This window comes from Sphaerodactylus townsendi, linkage group LG06, assembly GCF_021028975.2.
Source record: "Sphaerodactylus townsendi isolate TG3544 linkage group LG06, MPM_Stown_v2.3, whole genome shotgun sequence".
Classification (NCBI taxonomy): domain Eukaryota; kingdom Metazoa; phylum Chordata; class Lepidosauria; order Squamata; family Sphaerodactylidae; genus Sphaerodactylus; species Sphaerodactylus townsendi.
The window spans coordinates 72424759-72451091 of NC_059430.1; the positions used below are offsets into that span (position 1 = coordinate 72424759).

Consider the following 26333-nt stretch of genomic DNA (forward strand, 5'->3'; position numbering starts at 1 on the left):
AATACATGTTACATTATATCTGAAGTGTGCTGCTAATCTCAGAAAACATTTCTCAAATAAAGAATGTCTATTAAAAATAATACGAGAGCACAAAATGTTCCTGCATTGCAGGGGGTTGGACTTGATGGCCCTTGGGGTCTCTTCTAACTCTATGATACTATGAAAATCTAAGCTTTCTATCCTTATCTGTAAAATATGAGCATTATGACTGCATATCTTCTGTGGAAGAGCAATCTGATTGTATCTGATACAATTTGTCAAATAGATTTTAACATGCATAGTACCTTGTCAGCAAAAGGGTCAATTTGATTCAACATATTTCTGCTGTCTTGATAATTATCCAACTTTTAAAATTTCTGCCTGTGTATATTTTGCTGTCATGACTTAACTGTGTAATTATACTGCTAGTTCATTAGTTTGTTCCATCTCCTTTAAGTATGGTGGGTTGAATTTATTCTTTGGATAGACTATTAGGCACACATGATGGCTCTTACTTATATGGGCAACAAACTGGCTGCTGAATAGGATACCTCTCAGAGAATACATATCTGAAATCTCAGTTCCTTCTTACAGTCTAGACTAGAGAGACCAAATTTCTCAGCATGGAGTCCATTCCCCACTATACTCTGTTTCACATAACGATGTTAATAGATTGTGTATTCCCTCACTACAGAACAAAGCATGCCGGACCTTCTTTGTTGTAGAATGCTCCGCCTGGGCCCTAGTGCTTACCTGGTCCTACTCCCCGCCCCCCATCTGTTTGAAAGTCAAAATACATTTTGGCATAAATCTCTTGTATCAAATTACCAAGTTCAATAATGCACAAAATAATGGTTTTGACAAAGGCAGTGCATAAAAATGAATGATAATTCTCATATTTGTTTAGGACTATATGCGGAAGCGTACAATTTTCTCAACCGCTGTACTTCAACTGAGCCAACTATCATCTTTCTGTGGAACAGAGTATACTAGCCAACAAGGTGGCTAGAGAAATGGGTACAAAATAGGGACAAAATTATCCCACTGGAATGCCAGTTAGGGCTGGCGACCCTACCCTAGACTGAAAGGAAATGTGACAAGCAAACTTCCATCCCTTCAGACTAAAGGGTAAACTACACATGACTTTAGAGTTCTGTGATTTAAATTCCTGTTATGGTGTTTGGCACTAAAAGGTACCTGGGGAAAGCCTGATATTAGATATAGGTCATGGCACTGGGGAAATAGGGATTTCATAGTTTCTGCTGCCAATATTACCTGGCAGAATAAGGACAGAAACATAGGTTTGGGGTGGGGTGGGGGGAGGATAAGGTGGTTGTTTAAAATCCCCCTCCCCCCAATATTTTTCTGGAAAGATAGGAGTCAGTATTTTCTGTTGAAACCCTCTCCTCTCCTCTCCTCTCTCTGTATTTTGTTTTTTTGCTCATTTACGCACTATGTGGTCTCTGTGGGGAGTTATGTTAATTTAACACCAATGTAATGTCAGATGCTGCTTTGACCTTTGGACTGCTGGGGTTGTTGATCAAATAGAGCAGCATATGAGTAATTAAAGGTTCATGTGCCACTTACATGCTTATCACCCAAGGGTACGGGGCAGTGCATGCAGCTGGGAGGTGGGGTGTTGGAAGATCATGAGAGCAGGCAATGGGAAGGAAGGACATATTGGTGGAAAGTGGAAGCAGGCCCACTAGAAGCCCTGGGCCCCAGCAGGTGCCCCACCTTGGGGTCAGCAGACACTGCCCTGCTCAGGTCACTTACAGCCTAATACAAAGATGGGAGGTGGTAGAGTGGCGGCCAGGGACAGCACCCTGTGCCATCTCCAAAGGGATTTCCGGCAGCACAGTGACAGAATGTCCTGAACTGATCCTACCTTTGTATGATGTTCTAGACTAGGAAGACTCACCATGACTGCATTCGTTTTAAATTTCAGAAATGGATGAGCCACCCTTCCCCCCCAACTGCAAAGCATTTGTGCTTAGAAGGCAAAGCTGTGTGTTAATGCACATCTTCTGTTGGTCTTGGTCTTATCCAAACCTGGGCTATTGCTCTGCCCAAGAGATTGTTCTAGAAGTCACTGGAATCATTAGAGAAAGATTTCCAAAGACTTCAAAGAACACCAGGCAAGCCAAAAGGCAGTGGAGCCAATGTTCTTTAATTAGACCAGTCATTTTGTCTCGATTTCATGTCATTCTTACATGATTTCATCCTAAGTCTGACCATTTTCTTTCTTTCTTTCTTTCTTTCTTTCTTTCTTTCTTTCTTTCTTTCTTTCTTTCTTTCTTTCTTTCTTTCTTTCTTTCTTTCTTTCTTTCTTTCTTTCTTTCTTTCTTTCTTTCTTTCTTTCTTTCTTTCTTTCTTTCTTTCTTTCTTTCTTTCTTTCTTTCTTTCTTTCTTTCTTTCTTTTTCTTTCTTTCTTATTTTGCAGTTAATGAAGGAATTCCCTCTTCTCAGCATGTTCAACATCCATGAAAATTTGCTAGAAGCTCTGTTGGAGTTGCAAGCATATGCAGATGTTCAGGCAGTTTTAGCAAAATATGATGGTAAGTACGGGTGACTCTTTTTATGTATACCAAGAGGGAGAGCGACTTTGTCTGACATGATCACTTGAAAGTGGGAATAGAGGTTCTAGCCCCAAGGCCACAACAGGTGGGATAGCTGCCAGGGCCCAGGGTTTCTGGCAAGACCCACTGATGCTGGCACCTCCAGTCTACTCACTTGCTAGACTTCACCACCCATGCCTCCTCTTGCACTCACTGCTTGGCACCACTGGGGAAAGGACTGCAGGCAGCTGTGAGCATGAACTGTGGCAAGGCTTCTGAACAGAAAAGGGAAACATATACAAACAAATGGGAAGACATGAATGCCTGGATGGGGGCACAGAAGGCAGCAGGGACCCTGAGAACTATCTCCCCAGAACCCCTAAAAGCTTGGAGCCAGTCCTTTCTAGCCCTTATAGCATTCCACTTTTAATCTTCAGATTCCAAAAGGAGCAGCAGTATTAGCCCACCACCAGCAAAATCACAAAGTCTTATAACACCTTGAAGACCAATGAATTATTGTGGCATATGCTTTTGTGATCTCATTTTCTCAAAACTGACTAAATAGGCTCTGACTCATGAAATTTTGTGCCCAGCAGATTTGTTAGTCTTTAATGTGGATACAAGACTTTGCTATTTTTTTTCTTCAATTATTCATGCTGCTAGTCTTAAAAGCAGTTGTGGCAGAGTTGACCCATGCTTAATATATGTTTCATCATCTTATTTTTTGTGTGTGACTAATGTAATCAGGTGGAGTTTGTAGCAATGCAGAAATGATAGTTTTATATTCCCTCTCCTAAACCTACTCCCCTTTGTCTGCTATCTTTTAGCATCTTAAGAGTTTAATGGACCCTTAATGGTTTTATATCTATGGGTGCAAAATCTCTACAGTCAAATTGTATCCTTGCAAAGCCAGGCTTTAAGTTTTAATGAGAAGTATCTTCCTTCTCTTGTTCAACTTTCAATGGCTCTCAAACTGTGTATAAAAGGTGCCCAGCCAGATCAGATCAGGGGTTCATCCAGTCCAGTCCAGCACCCTGTTTTCACACAGCAGCCAACCAGTTGAGAGTCAGCAAACAGTCCACAGAGACCAGCTTCTGTGGGATCTAACTGTATTTGAATCCCTTCCTCTTTCAGCACTTGTTTCTAATTAAGGGTGACAACTGTTAGCTCCATTATTGTTAAGGAAACAACTCTTGCTGTAGAAAACTGGGTCAAAATGTAACGCAAGCCTTCTAGATGGAAAAAACAGGCACAAACTGGCAATAAATAAATAAATGAGGGACCATTTTAAGAAGGAGGGCATCCACCACTGACGATAGGTGTTGATGCAGACATTCTTTGAGGAACTAGCTATTGATTTATTACTTCCTTTTATCACCAGTGTTAATAAACAGCAGGTTCAACCTCTATTAGGCACCTCTTTTGTCCACATGATCCCACTGTTCTACTCAGGATAGAAAGCAGTAGACCTGTGTGAGTGGGTATAAAGTGCCGCCAAGTCACAGTTGACTTAGGGTGATCCCACCAAAGAACTTCCATGGCAGAGATGATTTACCATTGCTTTTCTCTGCAGTGTCTTCTTTGGAGGTGTTCCTACCCAATACCAACCCTTCTTAGCTTCCGAGATATGGAGAGACTAGACTATACCATGTCACCTTCCTTCCGAAGACAGAAAACATGGAACTTTTATCTGTGAATTTTACATAACTGTATAGTGATATGGACCTATATTTACCATAGATCACTGCCTACTTAGGTCACAATCTAGCCATAAAGGCATTATCAGTCAGCTCTGTTGAGTAGTTTTAAATCTCTCTGAGTACTTTTAAATCCCATTGATTTCCATGTGAGAGTTAAGGATGTACTTAGATCTTTGCAGATGAAATTAATGGGATTAAAAATACTTCATTGGCTACCATACTCTGCACCAGTTCCCATAGGCTTCCAAGGGTTGCTTATTCTTTTTTGATCACTTTGTTCATGTTTCTCTACAGAAACATAAATGGATTGGGGGGGGAGTTAAAGGGAGCCTCATGTGTTGTTCTTTCAGCATGGATTGGGGGGGATTTATCTAGTGGTGGGATTCAAATAATTTAACAACTGGTTCCAGTGGTGGGATTCAAATAATTTAACAACTGGTTGTTTACAAGCACCATTTTAACAACCGGTTCTGCCGAAGTGGTGCAAACCTGCTGAATCCCACCACTGGATTTATTACTTTAAATCCCTCGTATGCCGAAGGGGGTGGATTTAAAGGGAGCCTCATGGGCTCCCTTTAAACAACATGGAAAGAGCTGTTCTTTCGGCATGGTTTGGAGGATTTAAAGGAATAAATCCCCCCCAATCCACGCTGAAACAACAACACTTTCAACGTTGTTTAAAGGAACCCATGAAGGCTCCCTTTCAATCCCCCCAAATCCACTTGAATACCCGAATAGCGATTTGGATTCAGGCATTCAAATCGATTTGGATTCGGCTTGCATTCAGGCAGCTTGAATTTGGCCCGAATACAAGCCAAATTGGCCAAATTGGGCCCGATTCGGCTGTTTTGGCGATTCAGCCATGCCTACCTAGCGAAACAAATGCCTCATTTGATAAGCGCAATACCTCCATGCAGGACCCTAACACCTACTTAGGGTCTCCACTGCAGCTCTTCACAGGATCAGAATGGGAAATGGTGGCCCTTTCTTAGTATATGGAGCCGTATTATTCAAGATTTTCTGGTCCATTGGATCTTCACTGTTGACTGCAGCTTTGTCATTCCTTTTAAATCATTTTTACCTGAATTTGTAGAAGAACCTGGGACCTCAGCAATTGAACCAGGGTCCCTCAATTTATAACTACCACTTATATTTGTTAAGAATCTAATAGAAATTTGATACAAATAAGAAGTAGCAATAGCAGGTGAAGATGTGGTCTTCAAATCATTTTCAAACTCATCAACTTCAAGTGTCATGTAGTTTATCAGAACATATTTGTGTATGTGCCATCAAGTCACAGCTGACTTACGGCAACCTTGTCGGGTTTTCAGGGCAAGAGATGTTCAGAAGTGGTTTACCATTGCCTGACTCTGTGCAAGGTGAGAGGGTTTTGAGAGAACTGTCACTGGTGCAAGATCACCCAGCAGGCTTTCTTCCTGTGAAAAAAAAGATGCTATTAGCTGGATTTGTAGTGAAACCTCCCTGACCCTTAGGCCTTACTTTAAAAATGGATTGTTTTCCATGTTCTCCAGATTAGACTCCACCACTCTTAACCACTACACCATGCTGTCAGAACACAGTCCTGTAAGTTAGTCTCTCTTTCTGTCACATCCTTTCCAAAATTTTGATTTGAGAATGATCAAGCAAACAGTGTGTTTTTCAGTAAATGGTGAGCCATTCAGTTCATGTTTACATTGTTCACCAGGTAATCAGGTGACACCTACAGTCATGATTAATGGAAACATATCTCAGGATCTGTTTTGATTCTGAGAGGCATCATTTTGGAGTTCGAGACTAAACATTATTGAATTCTGAGTAAGAGATGTATCTGTGGTTTTTTTTCCAGTTAGAGTTGCTGAAAGGTTTCTTCCTGTGAAAAAAAGATGCTATTAGCTGGATTTGTAGTGAAACCTCCCTGACCCTTAGGCCTTACTTTAAAAATGGATTGTTTTCCATTAAAGCAGCAATTTTTAATGGCAGTGAGTTTGTGCTATTCATTAACCTCAATGGGAGTGTGCTGGTAGTGTTGCTAATTGGCTTGTGACATGAATTCTGCAGTGAAAGAAGAGACCTTGAGAAGGATAGGCACTTGGTAAAGGATCATAGCATACATGTGGCACTGTTTACAACTGGTTAAATATCTTGCTTTTATGGTGCAGCAAAGATAGCAGAAATCTTGCCAAAGACAGGGAGGGAAGAGAAGGTTTACACTGCAATTATACAGTCTAAAGAGGCCTTATTTATGGTCTTTTGGGGATCAAGTAGTTTCCTCTCCTTCCAATTTCTCAGTGGTTCTCAACCTTCCTAATTCCACGACCCTTTAATACAGTTCCTCATGTTGTGGTGACCCCCAACCCTAACATTTATCCATTTTACAGATGGAGAACACTGATGCAGAGAGTCTTAGGCGACCCCTGTGAAAGGGTCATTTGACCCCCAAAGGGGTCTCGACCCACAGGTTGAGAACTACTGCAATATCTGCTGCTGGCTAATGATCCAAGATTGTTGTTGTTAACTTTTGTAGCATTTACTTTGACTGCTTTCTGCATTTCCTCAGTCGGAATTTTAATGGTCTTACAATAGCAAACAAAAGGTCCACTGCTCCTATAAAACATGATTGTCCTTTCACTTATTCATTCACTGTTTTCCACCCAAGTGAGATGCGTCTGTCTAGAATTATGTCATTCACCTATAGGATATTCAATTCAATTCAATTTATTGCGTTTCATAAGCTGCCCCTCCTTACTGGGCTCTGAGGTTAGGCAGGTAGCTAACATCATAACAATAAAATACATACAAATGGCACATATTAAAATCTTTAAAAATTCCAATAAACGAATCAATCAAAGAGTCACTAATATCACACAAAAGGAGAGATTAGGAAGGGGAAAAGAGGCGGGGGGGGGGGACAGGGAAGGAATAGGAAAAGGAGAAGGCCAGGTGGTTTTTCAGTTGCCTAACTTTGTATTCTGGACCAATGCTCATACTCCTGAATGTTTCTTCAAAATATTACCATGTTACAAACTATCTAACAAATTATACATTATTTACTGTGCAGCGCTAAGCAGAGTTATACCCTTCTAAGCCTACTGAATTCATAGGACCTGAAAGGGTATAAATCTGTTTAGGGCTGTTAGTTAAAATTGGATTCTTTAGAATTGCTATCTTGTAAACTTATCACACATTCCAGCATAGACAAATATCTACAAGTAATTTCTTAATTCAGAACTTTTCTATTCCTTTCTGAACTAATCTCCCAGTGGTCCTACTTCAATTGTCTTCCCTCTGACGTTCAGCAGGTGGCAACACAAGAGATGGCCTCCTCAGTTGTGGCACCACATTTTTGAACTCCTTTCCTGTTAGCCACCCTGGTTACCCTGATTGGGAAAGCCATTATGTATGCCAGTCTGCATAATGTACTTGTTAGAAGGTAGGACTAGGATCTGGGAGAACCAGGCTCAAATCTCTACTGTGTCATGGAAGTTCTCTAGATGCCTTTGGGCTAGTCATGAAATTCAGCCTATCCTACCTCAATGGTTTGTTGTGAGGATAAAATAGAAGCAAGGAGAGTAATGTAAGCCACTTTGGGTCCCCATTGGGGAGAAAGATGGGGTATAAATGAAGTAAAACTATAAATTTTGTAAATGAATAAACAACTTTAAAAAAAAGTTCTATTAACAGTTCAACCAGACACTCCCTTGTTTCCCTGCATTAACCTTCAGGGAATTACATGTTTTAATTTTTCCCTCAACAGATATCAGTTTACCAAAATCAGCTACAATATGCTACACAGCTGCCCTTCTCAAAGCCAGAGCTGTCTCAGACAAGTAAGTCGGGAGAACTTCTGATCAACAAATGAAAAAAAATTACTTTGCAAAATATCTGAGATTTTTATATAGCATTTATTCTGACAGCTTTGTCTCCGCTTTTCAATATATTTATTATATGGAAATTGCTATATTAACTTGATTTTGCAAAACGAAGGTACTTGGGCATTACAATTGTATTTATGCTAGCTTAGACTGCATTGGGAAGTGGTGAATCTTTTAGCCTTCTGTAACAAAAAAAAGGCTAACATATCAATGCTTTTATAGCATTTTCTACTGTTAAGCAGAAATAATAATATGTAAAGAAAGAGACCATTAGCTTGAGGCACATATCTAGCAAATGCTTGATCTTCAAAGTCTCAAGCATGAAAATGATGGAGTTATTACCCCAGTCTATCAAACATAATTGTTTGCTTAGGAAGAGCCCTCTAAAGTGCTTAGCACTCCCTCCTGCTGCTTCTTCAGGGACTACCAACCTGATTCAGGTCTGAAGGCATTTGGCAGGAATGCTGGGCACCTTCTAGGATGGAGTCCCACAAGCCAGATTCTGCTCAGAGGTGAAAGCACAGAGATCCCGAGCAGAAGGCATCACATAATGCACATGGGTTCAGAACACAGCCCAAAGGGCGGGGGAGCCAGCAGCATGGGAAAGCCGCTTTCCTTTCTGCTTTTGGTGGAGAGTTTGCTTTTATAGTGAAAAATGCGCTTTAAGACCTGAGTAATTTTTTTCTTTCATTCTTTTTGTCCTGTAGATCGCCAGTACCAACTGCAACATCTTTCCTCCCTACACAGCGACTCCAGCTTGGGAGGGCAGGGCTAGGTTTCTCACAGCTTTCCCTGTGGTGTCTGCCTGCCAAGTACAGCTATGGAGTTAGCCGTGGGGTGTGAGGTGAGAAAGAGATTGCATGGTCTGGTCCCCCCCTCCCCAACCCTTCTTTCATTCACTGGGGCAGATGATGTTTGCCAGCAGTATGGGCACACCACCAAGAGCTGGTGCAGCTGCAAGTAGTAGATCATCTACTCTGCTATTGCCCACGCTTGTGTCTCAGCTTGTCCCAATGGCACTGGGTTGAGAACACCTTTAAAGCCTTCCCAAAATGTATTTTAAAATCAAAAAGCCCTTGAACCATTATAGGTGTCATTTTTTCTCTCTCCATCCCCTCCCCAAGAGATTTTGGTCCTGATTTTTTTTAAAAAAAAACCTAGCTAAGAACAAATTTAGATTTAACAAACCAAGAGACTACTTGAATGACATCCTGATGAGTTGCAAATGTGCTTTTGATTTCTGCTGGGATTTTAGTTGTTGACTTTTGTGTAATTTGGTTGTTCAGAATTTCCATTTGTTGTAGAGGTTTTAGAAAGAGAGGAGGAACCTTGTTCAGACTAGCCCCTGCTCTGTTGTGATAGAACTGAACTCCATGATTTTCTTTTCTTTTATTCTATGCAGATTTTCTCCAGAGGCAGCTTCAAGGCGAGGGCTGAGTACAGCAGAGATGAATGCAGTAGAAGCTATTCACAGAGCTGTAGAATTCAACCCACATGTGCCCAAAGTGAGTTTACCACTTTATTTATTTACTAGCAGCAAAGCCCATTGTATGGGAAAATACAGTGGGCCCTAGCAAAGGGGGAGGGCAAGCACTGCCCCCTATAGTGGGCTTTACTGAGACTGTAGCAACCCCCCTCTGCTGCTTTATGCAAATCACTTCCCATCTACCTGGTCCTGAGTCTGTGGCTTGGGGTGGGAGGAGGGTGGAAAGAAGTGGCCTGGTGTGGGGGAGGGCTGGCAGAGTAGCGTGCACCAAGGTGCCACTGCTCCGCTGGTTGGGAAGGGCTGGTGGAGGTGGAGGAGGAGGTGGGTGGGCAGGAGAGTTTTGGAGGGCTGGTGGAACAGCGTGCACCAAGGGCAGGAGGGGAAAATGAGAGGCTTTTGGAGGGCTGGTGAGGTAGGTGACTCCAGGGCGCCACTGCTGCACCAGCCAGGAAAGGGAAGCAGGAGTATTTTGGGTGTGCTGGCAGAGCTGCAGGCATCAAGGCATCGGGGTGCTGTGTGGTTTCCGGGCTGTATGGCCGTGTTCTAGCAGCATTCTCTCCTGACGTTTCGCCTGCATCTGTGGCTGGCATCTTCAGAGGATCATCCTCTGAAGATGCCAGCCAGTCAGCAGCATCAGGAGAGAATACTAAGTCTGAACACGCCCTTAGCCCAGAAACAACACCCTCCCGTGATTCCCGACCGTGAAAGCCTTCGACAATACATCAAGGCATCGTTGCCGCATGGCTGGGCTCTTGGGAGTTGTGGGAGGGTGGGGGGGGGGGCAACAGAGCCCAGCATGCTCCTTGGTCAGGGGAAGGAATGGATGGAATGTCACCCACCAGTGTGCAAGCAGGACTCACGGTTTGTCATTGTGACATTCCATCCCTTAGACAATTATAGGTTAGGACCCTTCCTTCAAGAAGCTCAAGGCAGCTCACTCGTTATGCCCTCCCCTATTTTGTCCTCACAACAATTCAGGTAGGCTGGTCTGACAGAGAATGAACTCACAGAGCCTTGTACTGAATCTGACCCTTGGCTCCTCTAGTTCAGTATTGTCTACTCAGATTGGCAGTAACTGTCCAGCATTTCAGGTCTTTCCTATCACTTCTGGAGATGCCAGAGATTGAATGTGGGAGTTTCTGCATGCCAAGCAGATGTTCTGCCACTCAGCCACAGTCTGAAGTCAGATGAAGGAGACATTCATCAGAAAAGCTTTTGGTCATTATGGAGAGAAGGGATTATTGCTGACTTGGCGGGGTGTTCTTTCTCCTGCTTTGGGCTGATACATGACTTGCAGTTGAATGTCTGAACTGCTCTTATTAACGTTTGCGTGGTTTGAAGTGATGATGAAATTCTGAGAGGATACATCTGTGTTGACTGTTTCACACATGCAAAAGCATTTAGTTAGGATTTCTCTACGCAGGACCTTCCAGTCCTGCATGATGGAGCTGTCCTTGTAGTGAAATGGCCTTACAAAGAAGTAAACCAGAGGCTTGCAGCACAATGAAGATTAATATATGTCTGTTCTGGCCTAGGCCTTTGTGAACTAGAACCCATCTGTTCAGATGCATGTGATGAAGTTGGTAGTAGTTCACAAACATCTTTGCTAGGATAAAAACTGAGTAGTCCTTCAGATGCTACAACATTAACATTCATTTTTTGTTCTAACAGTTTACTCAGTGGGCAGTTGTGTTATTTCAGACTCTGGCTTTATTAGGACCTCTTTTAGATGCTTGTTTGTGTTTCAAATGTCATGCTACAGCCTGCTTTTTGGGGTGGGCTCTGATGAGACTATGAGTTTATTGTTGTGGTACCTGTGCAGTCACATATGGGTACTGAGCATGAGTAGGCCTACCATGGACAGGTTTTTGAAGCTGAAAAAAAACCAAGAAAGCTCTTCCTCCCCCACCCCCATGCTGGTTCCCATCTTTTCCAGTTTGATAAATGAAGTGAGTGCCTTTTCCTCAGTTCTCTCTTTGCTACATCTGAGAGGGGTTTGTTAGTAGAAACACCATCGATTCTCCAACCACACAAACTGTCAACAATTCTACCTCAGACCTCTGTCTCCAGAGAGCCTAGTGCCTGAAAAATAGCTTCAAACACACTCTTAAAATGTGGGTTGAAAATCCCCAATGCAGTCAGCCACAAGAAATGTCTGTTATGCCTTAGCACTCCATTACATGAATGTGCAGTAACTCAAGGCCATATGTCAGACCGTATCTGTCAGCCCTGCAAACTCACATGTCTGGCAAAAACATCCAAATGGCAACAGACAATCTCATGGCCATGTTCTACATAAACAGGGAGACAGTTCTTTACTCATGCCATGCCATCTTTCCACACAGAAGTGGGATCCAGCAGGTTCTCACAGGTTCCCGAGAGTAGGTTACTAATTATTTATGTGTGCCGAGAGGGGGTTACTAATTGGTGATTTTGCCATGTGATTTTTGCCTTAGTTACGCCCCTCCTCTCAGCAGTAGCACGCAGAACTTGAAGCAGTCTAGCAGGAGGTGCACCAGCGTGCGTGGCAGCCTGCGCCTGCGTGCATTCGTTTCCCGCCCAAGGACCGGCGCAGCAGCTGCGTCCTTGCCACAGCCCCGCCCAGGAATGCCCTGCCCCGGAATGCCTAGGCATGCCCCCGTTGTGCCCCGCCCAGCCCCATGGGCGCTACGCCACAGTTTGAATCCCACCACCATGGGAACCTGTTACTAAAATTTTTGGATCCCACCACTGCACACAAATATGCAAACTGATCATTCACAACTATTCACCATCTAGGCCATTCACACAGCTGGGGCCAACAACCATTTAGTGGGCCTTCCTAGCTGTACCACCCTAGTGTCTTATGAATGGCAAACCAACTGGGTTTTTCTTGACCTAGTATTCTAAAATTGGGGAGAGCTAACAGTAGACATATTTACTACCAGACAGAACAAAAAAATACAAATTATTTAGTTTCCATGGTGCATGTGACCCAAACTCCCTGGGAGATGCTTTCCAGGTCCAGTGGGCAGGAAGCCTGCTATATGCAGTTTTCCTCTATCACTAATATCCAGGGTGTGGCACTGCACCTCCTCCATCCCCTCTTTAAGGGGGGGCCGTCCCTCTAGTCCTCATCCCCACTCTCCTGGGAGCGGCTCATACCAGAGAGCCTCCGAAGCCACAGGGTGAGTCAGCATTTTCCCACTAGGGCAGGGATGCCGACAAGGTTGACTAGCAGCCTGAAGCAGACACAGGTTGGCCACTGAGGAGAGGCTAACCCAAGCCCTGGGTCCCTCCTTGCCTGTTTTTCCGCACATCCCTGGCCTCTGCCTTTCCCTGTCTTGGTCTCCTCCCCATTTGGAGTCTCAGGCTCCTCCGCCCTCCCTGTTTGCCACTCTTTCTCTCTGAGGCTCACTCTCTGCTCTGTTCTCTTGCTTCCAAACTCCTTCTCCCTTGGTCTCTCCCCTTCTCATCTCTCCTCCCTTCTCCTCCTCCTTGCCCTCCCTCCATCCCTGCCTTCCAATCTTCCATTTGGCCATGGGGCATTCTTTGAGCTCTCCCAGCCTGCTGAGTGGTTGCGTGACTGATTGGCCCACCTCCTTGTTTAAAGGTTGGGAGTGGCTCAAGTCCTTGCCCAGAATATGGGCCTGGTCTCGTGTTGTGGCCGTGGTCCTCTGGATGCCTGAAAGGCATTGCCCATTCGTGTGAGAGACCAAGCAACAGTGGGGCTTCGTCTGTTTCTTCGCAAGGGCAGGCATGGGTGGGACGATCCACTTTGATGGTGACTGTGAGGACCGTCTCCTCCTCCTCCCTACCCCCTCAGTAGGTTGTCACCATGTGGGGGGGCTCCAGGTTTGGGGTCAGGGGGCGTGCACCCCTGAGGTAATCATGGCTGCAATCCAGGACAGGTAAGACACCATCCCTGGACACAGGGTTCTCTACAAAATGAGCCGGAATGTACATCAGCCATCTTAAGAGTTCCCCTTTGGCTGAGACAAACATGGTTTCCAGTACTGCTGGCCATGTGCTGCAACAGGTACGTCCTCATTTTTCAGGGAACAGTACCACCTTCTTGCTGCACCCAAACACTGGCAACCTGCATTTAGCAGCATGGCTCATTCAATGACAATTGGCAGTTCTCTGAACCTGTAAAAGAAGTTCTGATTAATGCTAGAAAGCCGTCCATCTGATGATGTTATTCCAGCAAAGAGTTTTTGTGCACAGGCTATGGACCAAAGCTTAGAGCCTGTCCAGTTACTCATCAAAAAGTCTTCAAATACCTCATAAACCTGGTCCAGGAAGGACTCTTGTCTATCTCCAAAAGAGTCCATATTGAAGGAAGATTCCTGTTTGTCAAAAGGGAATCCAAATGATTCCTTAAAGGGTTACTAAATCAATTTCTCCCAATCCATCCCCTAGTCCCTCAGTGGAGTCTATCACTTGTGCTTTTAAAGCTCAATGGCAAACCATTCAATTCTGATGACCACCTGCTGTCACCATCTTTTCACCCTTTTTGAAAGCAGTTTTTGAACACTTTGCTCCAGTTTCTTCCTAAAGTGACATCCAAATTCCATGTAAATCAAGACATCACCCTACTGCACTATGACAAGACATCCACAACTGCACTATGACAAGAAATTAAATTCTTTATTCCTTAGATGTGGGTAGAACACTTCTTTTCAACCTTGATAAAACAAAACCTTTAGAAAAGATAACCTTTTCATCTCCTTCTTAGGTCTCTACCTGGGGAAGAAGCTGTTTGCACAATCCATTTCCAGATAGATAGTCACCTACATTAAAGTATAAACTACATGAGTTGACTATCTGCTGGTCTTCTTCCTGCACCTTTGCAAAACGTTACTCGATGGACACAGATGCCACAAGAAATGCTGCAGGGGGAAGAGCCATTCTGTATTCTCTATTCCTGAGAGATTACACCTGCTTTCCTAAGACTTGCTACTGTCCCATGTTACTCTGTATGGTTACAATGATGAAAACAGGGTTGCACTTACCTGTCACTATTGTTCATCAAGTGATTGTCTGCGCAGTCACACATTCCTCCCTTTTGCCTTCCTGTGAGCTCTTAATTAAATCTGGAAACTCTCCCTCACTGTGGCAATATCAGAGTGGAACTGAAGGGAGGGTGCTCTGTTCCCTCATTATCATGCTGGAAAAAGCAGGAATGCTGTGGGGGAGGGAGACAGAGCCTTCAGGTGTTTCAGAGCTTCAAAAACCTCCCCATGATAGGCCTGTGCACTGATGGCATTAAGTTTACTGAGTTGTACTCAAAAATTCCATCCTGCTGCCAATGCCTCCTGTTTCTTGTCCTTTTACATTCTTGTGTCTCCTTTTGTTGGTATTGCAATGAATTAGCAGAGTAAATATAGGGCAGAGATGTGAGTTGTTTTGTACAATGTTACTAGATAACAAAATAACATCACACTAAATATAGGAACAGCAAACTCAGTGCTCAGTCTGGGTGTCTGTGTAGTCTAGCTGTAGCTGTGTGTCTGCCTCTCCTCTTCTTCTGGAAGAAGAAAGAAGAGATCTTTCCAGAAGCTCCTGTGATTCCAGGCCTGTGACTTCAGCACTTAACTCTTGCTTGACTGAGTGAAGCAGGCACTTGTAAAATCATAGCACCTCCACGCTAATTTGGAGACACATAAAACTACACTGTAGCCAAAATACAGCTTAGTTGCACATTTCTTATTCTCCACTCATCCTGGGTTTTTTTCATTTAGTGCCACAACTGTTGTATTACTTGTGGGTTGTATTTTTTTTTCATGGTAAGGATTTCAGGAAATTATCACCCCTGATTTGCATTTTTGGAGAATAATCACCTCACCATTTAATTCAAGTATTTTCTGAAGACTCATTTCTTCTATGACAACTGCAAATATTTTGAAGCAGAATATGGCTGAACGTACTAGTCTGCCCCCCTCTGAGGAATATTCTTTTTCTGCGTCTGCATCTAATGTCTTTCAAGTCACTGCTTCAGTGTGTGTAGAATTTAATGGATGCATAGTTGTACATCATTTTGGTGTGGTGTGTTTCTCTGTGTTAAAGTTCTGTCCATTTTGTTCGTCCATATTTATATACACCATCTAACTAGAGTGCCCTATAGATCCTCCACAACATGTTCAAACAGTACAAGCTGTATTTTCAGGCCATAGTTGGCCTTATATACCTTAAGGGTATGCAGCATATACAAAGAGTAAGCAAAAGATATTTCTGACTATTATGTATTACCATGTCAAGATTGAAACAGGGTTGTTAAACCCAGGACATGACTTCCTGGGTGAATGTGAATCTTGTGAATATTTGTATTTATGAGTTTGATTTTTCCAGATTTCCATCCTCTTGCTCTTCTTCTCTGCAGCCTTCTGCATTTGCTGTCACTGCTCATCTAAAAAAAGATAATAAAGATAAAGAAACCAATTAAATGTTCTATAATATGTTGTGTAGGAGTACTATTGAAATACTAAGACTGCAGTGAGATCTAAGCCCCACAGTACTTCAAGTTACAGGATATTCTAATAGTGTTTGCTTTGGGTTGTTTTCTTCGTCGTCTTTGTCTTCATCATCATCATCATCGTCATCTTTTTGCCTTCCCTTTATCCCATTGTACAGTTCTCTGTAGCTCTCCACACACAGCCCCTCCACACACTGAAACAACACACAGATCCAGCTCAAGAACACTGGCCCTGACCCCCTCCAGCTGGTCACCAGGACATCTGCATGATGTGAAGACATGGAGGAATTGTCTGTGTATAGGATCCTCCCCTCAACCAGGAACATTGCTTTCTGAACACAGGGAGGGAGTGTACAAGTGCATATAATCAGTGTGCTCACAAGCTGGTAATAACATGGTGGCAGGACCAGTGTGCTTCTGTCCACCATCCCTCTCCATCTGCTTCATCAATTAGCAGAGAAGTTGTGTTTAGAAGGTTAGAGACCCTGACAGAAATGTTGAGATCTGCAATCATATTTTTGTATGAGCTGCTACTCCATTTATTATCAGGTAAGGATGGCCATGGAACAGACTTAATAAAACATTCAGTATATTGTGGAAGTCTTTCGCAGTCAGAATCAACTGACTGTTGTGGGTTTTCCGGGCTGTGTGGTTGTGGTCTGGTGGTTTTTGCACTACTGTTTCACCCACATTTGTGGCTGGCATCTTCAGAGGCATGTCATGGGAAGATGTGTTTCTCTACATGATGGAGAGAAACACACCTTACCCTGATAAGCCTCTGAAGATGCCAGCCACAGATGCAGATGAACCGTTAGGAGCAAACTCCACCAGACCATGGCCAAGCAGCCCAGAAAACCCACAACACTTGCAAAAAGAAATGTCACTGGGAAAATGGGTGCATCCATGTACACCACAAAGACTTCAGGAAAGGCCTCCATTCCTTGGGATGCTGAAATGATTGTGTGCTATCTTTTCCTTGCAGTATCTCCTAGAAATGAAGAGCTTAATACTGCCTCCAGAACATATCTTGAAAAGAGGAGACAGTGAAGCAATAGCATATGCTTTCTTTCATCTTCAGCACTGGAAACGGGTCGAGGGGGCCCTGAATCTCTTACATTGTACGTGGGAAGGCAGTAAGTAATTCATTTTCTTAGAAATGTCTTGCAGGGGAGGAAGGCAGACTACCAGGACAGCCACTTGTTCACTTCAACACCTTCAGTTTAGCCCTTACATGTTTCCACATGGTGAATAGTTCAGACTCCCCTCCTAAATGGGGCACTGTGGTGTCTTGTGTGTCCACTGTGTCAAAACAAAATAAATGCTAGAAGCTTTGTGACGGGAGCAGTCTAGCATTTTAAAAAAGTGAACAGCCCTTATCCTACACTTTTGTTTTCCTTCCAAGTCTGATAAAGTCTAATAAAGTCTAATAAGTCTGGTTTTGATGGGCAAAATGACAATAGGTGGATCGGCCCCACTCCCCTTTTCACACAGCCCCAATGCAAATCAGCACCAAGATTACCGATCTCCCTCCAGTGATATCTGCTTGTCCTCTTCTATCACTGTTTTCACCAACAGGTAGTCCTCCTTCTTGCCTTGTGATTTAATTTGCTGCCCTGTTTTGTATGTGCCTTTTGGATCTTTTTAAAAATTAGTTTTATAATGCATTTCACTTGTATGATATTATATGATATTAAGATGCTGCATGATGTTAAGTGTTTTAAGGCATCTGGATACAGAAGTAGGTATTATGGGATGTGCATTGAACTGGTTCAAATCATTCCTCATGGAGCAACCTCAAAGGTTTGCTATTTAACAGTTGTCATCAGTGTGGGACTTCTATTGTTGGGCCCTGTTCTATCTCCCATGTTTTCCAATCTCTAGTAAAGCTATTAGGATACATCATTCATAGCTTTGCTTGTCATCAATATGCACATGGTACCTAGCACTATTTATCCGTATCCAAATCCTCTGGTGAAACGGTAGAAGTCCTGAATAAGTGCCTGGTTCGGTGGTTGGTTAAGAGTGAAAAAACTGAAACAAAATCCTGAGACAGGTGTAATGCTGGTTGGGAAGGTGGAGATCTTGAAATACATTGTTCTCTCTATTTTTCATGGGAGTTTAACTGTCCCATGCTGATTCAGTTAATGACTTGTGGTAATATTGAATCATATTGAAGTTAATGCAACTGCAAAAAACGCTTTCCACCAACTCCACCTAGACCAGGGGTCGGGAACCTTTTAGACTCAAAGAGCCATTTGGGCCCATTTTCCCCGGAAAAGAAAATTCATGGAGCCGCAGGGATTCCGCTTTCCTATACTCTCACAGCCTCTGTGGGAGACGGAGGAGGCGCGGAGGCCGCTTTCTTCTACAGTGATTGCAGAGAGCCACCTTCGGGCAGGTTTCACTTTCACCCGGCCCGGACGGCTGTTCGCGGCTGCTGCTTCTGCTCCCCTCCTTCTCCTTGCTCCCTTCCCCTCCCTTCTTCGACCTTGGCGGTGTTCAACTTCTGATAAGCCCGAAACCCATCAAAATCCCCTAGCGTTGCCAACTCCAGGGCTGAGCTGGGGGGATTCTGGAACTGTTTCGGGATTTTAGGCGAACGGCTGGTGCTGGCTTTTCTCTTCCAGCCCCTGGAAGAAAAAAAGCCAACAGCCGTTCGCTTCAAAATCGAGCAATCCAGAATCCTCAGCTCAGTGATGGGTTTCGCTATCAGAAGATCAAAAACTGGAGCTTCGGGGTGGAAGTGGCGGGAGGCCGCTTTTCTCTTCCCCTGGAAGTGATGGCGGGGAGGCAGCACCTCTCCCCTGAAGCGGCGGAGGCGCTTTCTTCTCTCTCGAGTTGGCAGCAGGCCTTTTCTCTTGAAGTACGGAGCAGCTCTTCTCTGGGGGGGGGGTGGCGGCGGCGGCGGCCGCTTTCTTCTCTCGGGGGGGGGGGCGGCGGCAGAGGAGCGCTTTCTTCTCACCGGGGGGGGGGTGGCGGAGGCGGGCCCTTTCTCTGGGGGGTAAGCGGCCTTTCTTCTCGGCTCGGCGGTGGCGGATGCCGCTTTCTTCTGAAGCGGCGGAGGCAGCTCTTCTCCCTGGTCGGAATGACGCGGCGGCAGTCTCTCTTGGCGGGGAAGGGGGCGGAATCCCACGCTGCCCAGGAAGGGGCGTGGAGCCGCACCACAGGCTCTAAAGAGCCGTTTGCGGCTCGCGAGCCGCAGGTTCCCGACCCCTGACCTAGACTGTAAGATGACCCTTTATGTTGGTACACCTGACCAGGCCACACCACAGTAACATCAAGACTAGTTTTTTGTAATGCACTGTACATTGGTCTCCTCTCAAAATGAACTTAGAAGCTGCAGCTGGTCCAGAATGCCATGGTTTGGCTATTAACCAGAGCTAAACGGAGCATGCATATTACTCCCATTTTTCAGATGCTCCATTAGCTGCCCATCTATTATCAGGCTCAGTTTAAGATATTGGCTATTACATATAATACCCTTCATGGCCTTAGCCTTTCTTTTTTGTGGAACCACCTCTCTCCCTATGTTCTGCCATTACAACTTCACTCAAGTCAGAAGCAGCTTCGGCAGCTGCCAACCTCCAAAATGAGCAAAATCAATAACTACCCTCACATGTGCTTTTTCCACTGTGGCTTTCACTTTGTGGAATGGTTTGCTCAATGAGGTCAGAAAAGCTCCCGCTCTCCTGGCCTTCTACAAACTATGCAAAACGGAACTATTCAAGAATGTTTTTATGTGCAGATGATAGGGTTGCACTGTACCAAATGGTTTTGCAAACTTGCTTGAATAAGTGATTACAGACTATGATCTATAAAACTGTGTATAGCTGATTGTTAAGTAGAATCCTATTTGTATAATTTCTGTATTGTGGGCAGCCCAGTCCCCAGCCCGAGGCAGCCAGGGACCGTAGTGCTGCCTTGCTGCCTCCATAGGGCTTTCTGGCAGCATGGGAAGGCACAAAAACCCAAACACTGCTGCTGGAAAACCCTCTAGATGGACTTAGATCTAGAGGGTTTTCCAGCAGCAGTGTCCCCGGGCATGGTGCAATGCTCCATGCTGGCTTCCAATCAGATGGCAGCACAGTTCCGTGGCAGTTTAAACTTTCAAGTTTCACTGCTGAGGGCAGCCTTTACACTCTCTGTTAGCAGGGGTGCTCCTTGCGTTGGTGGAGGAAGCAAACACATTGGCACAGCCTTGTGCCACCATGATGTGATTCAGTCCTCTCAATAGGATTCGACCATTAATGTGTCATGTGAATATTATGTGATGCTTCACTTCTCTATGGTGGTTCCAGACATCTAACATTCTAATGTATTGGCTATTGAATATCCCTTTTGTTGATTGTACTGACTCACTATGTGTAATCCACCTTGATTTCCTGTGAGGAAGACTATAAATAACATAATAAATGTACTAAAATAATTGGTTTTATGATAGATTTTGATTCGTCGTTAGATCGCTTGGTGGCCCTGACTGGGTGGGATGTAGCTGTTAATAAAAATGCATCCGTTGTCCATATGCAGCTGACATGGATTTTTAAAAGATGCTGGAAAATCTGCAGTCTCCCTCTCATCTTGTCTGACCCTCTGAAGTTCATGGGGAGGTTTGTACATGGAGAGAAATCACAGAAAGTGCTGCTCTGTGTGTTCATCATAGGTTCACATTTTATCTCGGAACATGAGATTTTTAGGACATCTGTTCAGAAAAGAGTAGGGAGAAACACATTTTAACAGCAAGTATAATACAGGACAGGGATCCCCAGCGTGGTTCCCTTGGGTACCATGGTGCCCACCAGTACCTTTTTTGTCTTTCCAAGTGTTATTAGGACCTGGGTGGGGACAGATAGGGCTCTTGTCCAGCAATGCTTCTGATTGACATTGGAGATTTGACTGGGATATGCTAATTTTTAAAGTGTTGCTTGGGTGTCACCTGCTACCACAGCACAAGGACATACACTGTTACTGGAGTTAAGCTGTGGCAGTCATTTTATTGCCTGCAGCAGCCATTTTATAGCTGCACCCACCATGGCATATCAGAATTTCAAATGTGGCCATAGGCTCAAAAAGGTTGTAGCCCACTGATGTAGGATAATAGAAAGGCATTAATGGGTTCCAGTGCTCTAATTCAGGGCCAATTACACATTACTCTGGTGTCCCATGATCAAATCACCAAATCTGTAATTTAGTTACAAAAAGTAATTTCATGGGTTGCAAGTAAGGAATGGGGCTGTGGCATATAATTGTATATCCTTGATTAGAACTCCCTCTGGCTGCTTTAAGAAATTGATGGTGTATGTAATGTAGCCTCTAAACTGTTAGGCTGTCAGTATTCTTTGAACTGAGGGTTTTTCCTTGTTGTTGCAGCTTTCAGAATGATCCCTTATCCCTTGGAAAAGGGGCATCTTTTCTACCCTTACCCCATCTGTACAGAAACTGCAGATAGAGAACTTCTTCCGTGTAAGTAGGAGCCTTGTATCTTTTAAAACTTTGACAGAAGGGGAAAAACATCTATGAGCGGCCTGCACAAACAAAATGTGCTCTTCTTGTGGAAAAACTTTTCTAGTTAGCAAGGGGATGGTAGAAAATGGTTCTTTCCCTGCCTTACCCTTGCTCCAAAATTCTAAGGATTGAGAGAGCTTCACAAACAAAATGTACTGCAGCTCAGGGCTCGGGGTGCGGATCAGGTAAAACAGTTTTCCTTCCCCACTTCCACTGATTCAAGTTGTCAGAAGGAGAAGAGGAGACTATTTTACATGGTCCCTCTCATTGTTGCAATAGCCTATACCAGTGGTGGTGAACCTACGGCACTCCAAATGTTCATGGACTACAATTCCCATTAGCCCCTGCCAGCGTGGCCAATTGGAGTGCCATAGGTTCACCACCACTGACCTATACCATGGTGAATTTGGATGGTGAGACCATAGCGATACTCATGGGGACCAGCTATGAGATGCTGGAGAAAGTGAAAAACTGTTCTGTTGGCTCCTTCAAGACAGGATCCTGTGTGAATGGCCAATAACCTGGCAAAGAGTTCAATATAATGTATAATGATAAAATCTTAAACCTATGTTATCGTTCTTTAATCTTTGATCTTCTTGCTTCAGCCACATCAGCTCAGTCAGCAATTCATTGCTGACATTGATATATTGACACAGTACAGGCAGCAATTCAACTTGCTTTTAGCCAGTGGGGCTTAACAGGGGTTAACAGAGTTCATCTCTTGTTCCTCTTTGTCCTAAGAGGTGGGGCTTTTGTCCTGAGAGGTGGGGCTTTAGTTCAGTCTCTGGAACCAGCAGAGAGGAGTAGCAGCAGTGGGAAGAAGACTTGGCCAGGAAGAGCAGAGTGACCTGCTGGTGTTCATTTTGGAGGGCTTTTCTCAAAGCCACAGCTTTTAAAACAGTGTATTTTAACAGGGGTTATCTCTTTTTCTCCTTGGAAGGCTCCTGTGAGCTAAGGATGCTGAATCTGGAAGGTGGGGCTTAACAGGGGTTAACAGAGTTCATCTCTTGTTCCTCTTTGTCCTAAGAGGTGGGGCTTTTGTCCTGAGAGGTGGGGCTTTAGTTCAGTCTCTGGAACCAGCGGCAATTTTAATTTAATTTTTTTGTTTTTTAAATTAATAAGGACATATTTGACAGATAGTACGTGCAGATAGCTCCAGGGGGGCACTGACTAAAAGCTTAATATTTAAATATCTAAACAAATCAGATATGAAGGCAGAAAGCCAGCAGGGGGAGGGGGGCTTTCCAGTGTTTTGCACTGAGTGTCACATGTATGACTATCTGCCACTAGGACAGAAGTCATGGGTGTGCCCTCGCTGCAATGAGCTCCTGGCACTCAAGGAACGTGTGCGTTCTCTTGAAGCCAAGGTGGCAGACCTGGAGAAGCTGAAAGAGGCAGAGAGGGTGTCAGACGAGGCTTTCAGGGACTTAACAGCCGGGTCCCACTCCCAAGGTGACATCTCTTCAGATGTCATGGAGAATGAAGGTCTTGGGGACGGAGGGTGCCAGTCTGAGGTGGGGGAAGATGCTCCCTTAGATGGAATCCCTTCCTTAACTGGTGATCAGCTATCCTCTCACACTGAGGATACCCCTCGGGGAGGTGGGGGGCTCCTTGTAGTGGGTGATTCGATCATTAGAAATGTAGAGAGTTGGGTTTGTGAGAGGCGTGATGACCGCATGGTGACTTGCCTGCCTGGTGCGAAGGTTGCGGATGTCACGCTTCGTCTAGATAGGCTTTTAGACAGTGCTGGGGTGGAGTCAGCAGTTGTGGTCCACATTGGCACCAACAACATTGGGAAATGTAGCCGGGAGGTTCTGGAAGCTAAATTTAGGCTGCTAGGAAAAAGGTTGAAGTCCAGGACCTCCAAGGTGGCATTCTCAGAAATGCTACCCGTTCCACGTGCAGGGCGAGCTAGGCAAGCGGAGATACAGGGTCTCAATGCGTGGATGAGAAGGTGGTGTAAGGCAGAGGGTTTCAGATTTGTCAGGAACTGGGGAACCTTTTGGGACAAGGCAGGCCTGTACAAACGGGACGGGCTTCACCTTAACCAAAGAGGAACCAGGCTGCTGGCGCTCAACATTAAAAAGGTGGCAGAACAGCTTTTAAACTGATCACTGGGGGAAAGCCGACAGGAGCTGAGGTGACTTCGGTTCGGAATACAGCATCTATGGGGATGCAGACAGAGAGGGAGGTTTTTCTAAATCAACCACATACAAGCGAGGAACATAGCAATGTGCATGTGACAAGGGATAGTGTCTGCAAAAGACTTGAGGGTAAAGCACATAAATCCCAGGTTAAGGACAGAGACAGGGTATACAGGTGTTTCTATGCTAATAGTAGAAGCATTCGACCTAAAATGGGGGAGCTAGAGTACAGAGTTTTGAAGGAGGACTTTGATATAGTGGGCATTACAGAGACATGGTGGAATGAGGAGAACCAGTGGGATGCTGTTATACCAGGCTACAGGCTCTATAGGAAGGATAGGACAGGCCGCATTGGGGGTAAAGTTGCCCTTTACATCAAAGAGAGCATAGTATCACATAAAATAGACAATGCAAGGGGAGCTGGTTTCCCTACAGAATCACTGTGGATATCAATACCAGGTGTGAAGGACAGTTTAATATTAGGAATATATTATCGTCCCCAGACCAAAGTGCACAAGAGGATTCTGAGATGGAAAAAGAAATTAGAGAGGCCAACAAAAACAAAAATGTAGTGGTAATGGGTGATTTTAACTATCCCCATATAAACTGGAAAAATGCATGTTCAGGTCATAGTAAGGAGAGAGCATTCCTGGATATGCTAAATGACTGTGGCTTAGAGCAGATGGTTGTGGAACCAACCAGGGGAGAGGTGATCCTAGATCTAATTCTATGTGGGACCCAGGACCTGGTGCAGGAAGTCAGTGTTGTTGAGCCGATAGGGAACAGCGACCACAATGCTGTCAGATTCAGTATCTCAGCATGCGAGCAAGTGGCAACTACTAATGTAGTTACATTCGCCTTCAGAAAGGGAAATTTCTCAAAGATGAGGGGGATAGTGCGCAGGAAGCTGAAAGGGAAAATCAAGAGAGTCAAAACTGTCCAGGATGCTTGGAGGCTATTTAAAAACACAGTAATAAAAGCTCAGCTGGAATGTGTTCCACAGGTTAGAAAAGGCAGCACCCAGTCCAAAAGAAAGCCACCATGGTTAACAAGAGAGGTTGAGGAAATTATCAGAAAAAAAGAAAATGTCTTTTAGAAAATGGAAGTCCAGTTTGACTGATGAAGAATATGAGAGGGAACACAAATGGTGGCAAAAGAGAAGCAAGTTAGCTGTAAGGGAGGCAAAAAAGGATTATGAGGAACGCATGGCTGTGAACATCAAGACCAGCAACAAACAGTTCTTCAAGTACATCAAAAGCAGGAAGCCAGCAAGGGAAGCGGTAGGCCCGTTAGATGACAAAGGAACAAAGGGTGTGCTAAAAGATGGCAGGGAGATTGCAGAGAAGCTGAATGAATTCTTTGCATCTGTCTTCACCCAAGAGGAGGTGAGGAACATTCCTGCACCTGAACCAAGCTTCTTAGGAGGCGAATCCGAGGAACTAGCGAAGATAGTGGTAGACAAGGAAGAAGTTCTGGCAGCCATTGATAAACTAAATGCTACCAAATCCCCTGGCCCAGATTGCATTCACCAAAGAGTTCTTAAAGAGCTCAAGCATGAAATTGCTGATCTTCTCACTTTAATATGCAACTTATCCCTGAAATCAGGCTCCATCCCTGAAGACTGGAAGATGGCCAATGTCACACCAATCTTTAAGAAAGGATCTAGGGAGGACCCGGGAAATTACAGGCCAGTCAGTTTGACATCTGTTCCTGGTAAATTAGTAGAATCTATCATTAAAGATAAAATTATAAACATGTAGAAAAGCAAGACCTGCTGAGAAGAGTCAGCATGGCTTTTGCAGAGGCAAATCCTGTCTTACAAACTTACTAGAGTTCTTTGAGGGTGTAAACAGGCATGTGGATAAGGGGGAATGAGTGGACATTGTCTACTTGGATTTCCAAAAGGCTTTTGACAAAGTTCCTCACCAGAGACTGTTGAGAAAACTCAGCAATGAAGGAATAAGAGGGGAAGTCCTCCTATGGATTAAAAACTGGTTGAGAAACAGGAAACAAAGAGTGGGTGTAAATGGGAAGTTCACAATGGAGAGATGTCGGGAGTGGTGTCCCCCAAGGATCCGTTTTGGGACCAGTGCTCTTTAACTTATTCATAAATGACCTGGAAGTAGGGGTGGGTAGCGTGGTGGCCAAGTTTGCAGATGATACCAAATTATGTAGGGTGGTGAGAACCACAAAGGATTGCGAAGAGCTCCAAGCAGACCTTGATAAATTAGGTGAGTGGGCCCAGAAATGGCAAATGCAGTTCAATGTAGCAAAATGTAAAGTGATGCACATAGGGGCAAAAAATCCAAACTTCACATACACGCTACAGGGGTCAGTGCTATCAGTCACAGACCAGGAAAGGGATTTAGGCGTCTTAGTTGATAGTTCCATGGGAATGTCAACTCAATGCATGGCAGCTGTAAAAAAGGCAAACTCTATGCTGGGGATCATTAGAAAAGGAATTGATAATAAAACTGCAAAGATTGTCATGCCCTTATATAAAGCAGTGGTGCGACCGCACTTGGAGTACTGTGTCCAGTTCTGGTCGCCGCATCTCAAAAAAGATATTGAGGAGATAGAAAAAGTGCAGAGAAGGGCAACAAGGATGATTGAGGGACTGGAGCACCTTCCCTATGAG

General features: G+C 44.3%; 1 protein-coding gene across 7 annotated transcripts in view; it reads left to right on the forward strand.

Moving 5' to 3' along the window:
• Positions 1–26333, forward strand: part of ST7 (suppression of tumorigenicity 7) — a 109254-nt gene that overhangs the window by 77619 nt on the left and 5302 nt on the right. For 5 of the 7 annotated variants that reach the window (XM_048500647.1, XM_048500649.1, XM_048500650.1 and 2 more), the window contains 5 exons: positions 2423–2537; positions 7992–8064; positions 9512–9614; positions 17032–17182; positions 21417–21509. In XM_048500647.1, the coding sequence (XP_048356604.1) occupies positions 2423–2537; positions 7992–8064; positions 9512–9614; positions 17032–17182; positions 21417–21509 (535 nt within the window). The remainder of the gene's footprint in view (positions 1–2422; positions 2538–7991; positions 8065–9511; positions 9615–17031; positions 17183–21416; positions 21510–26333) is intronic. The other 2 variants (XM_048500648.1, XM_048500653.1) reach the window with 2 other exon arrangements.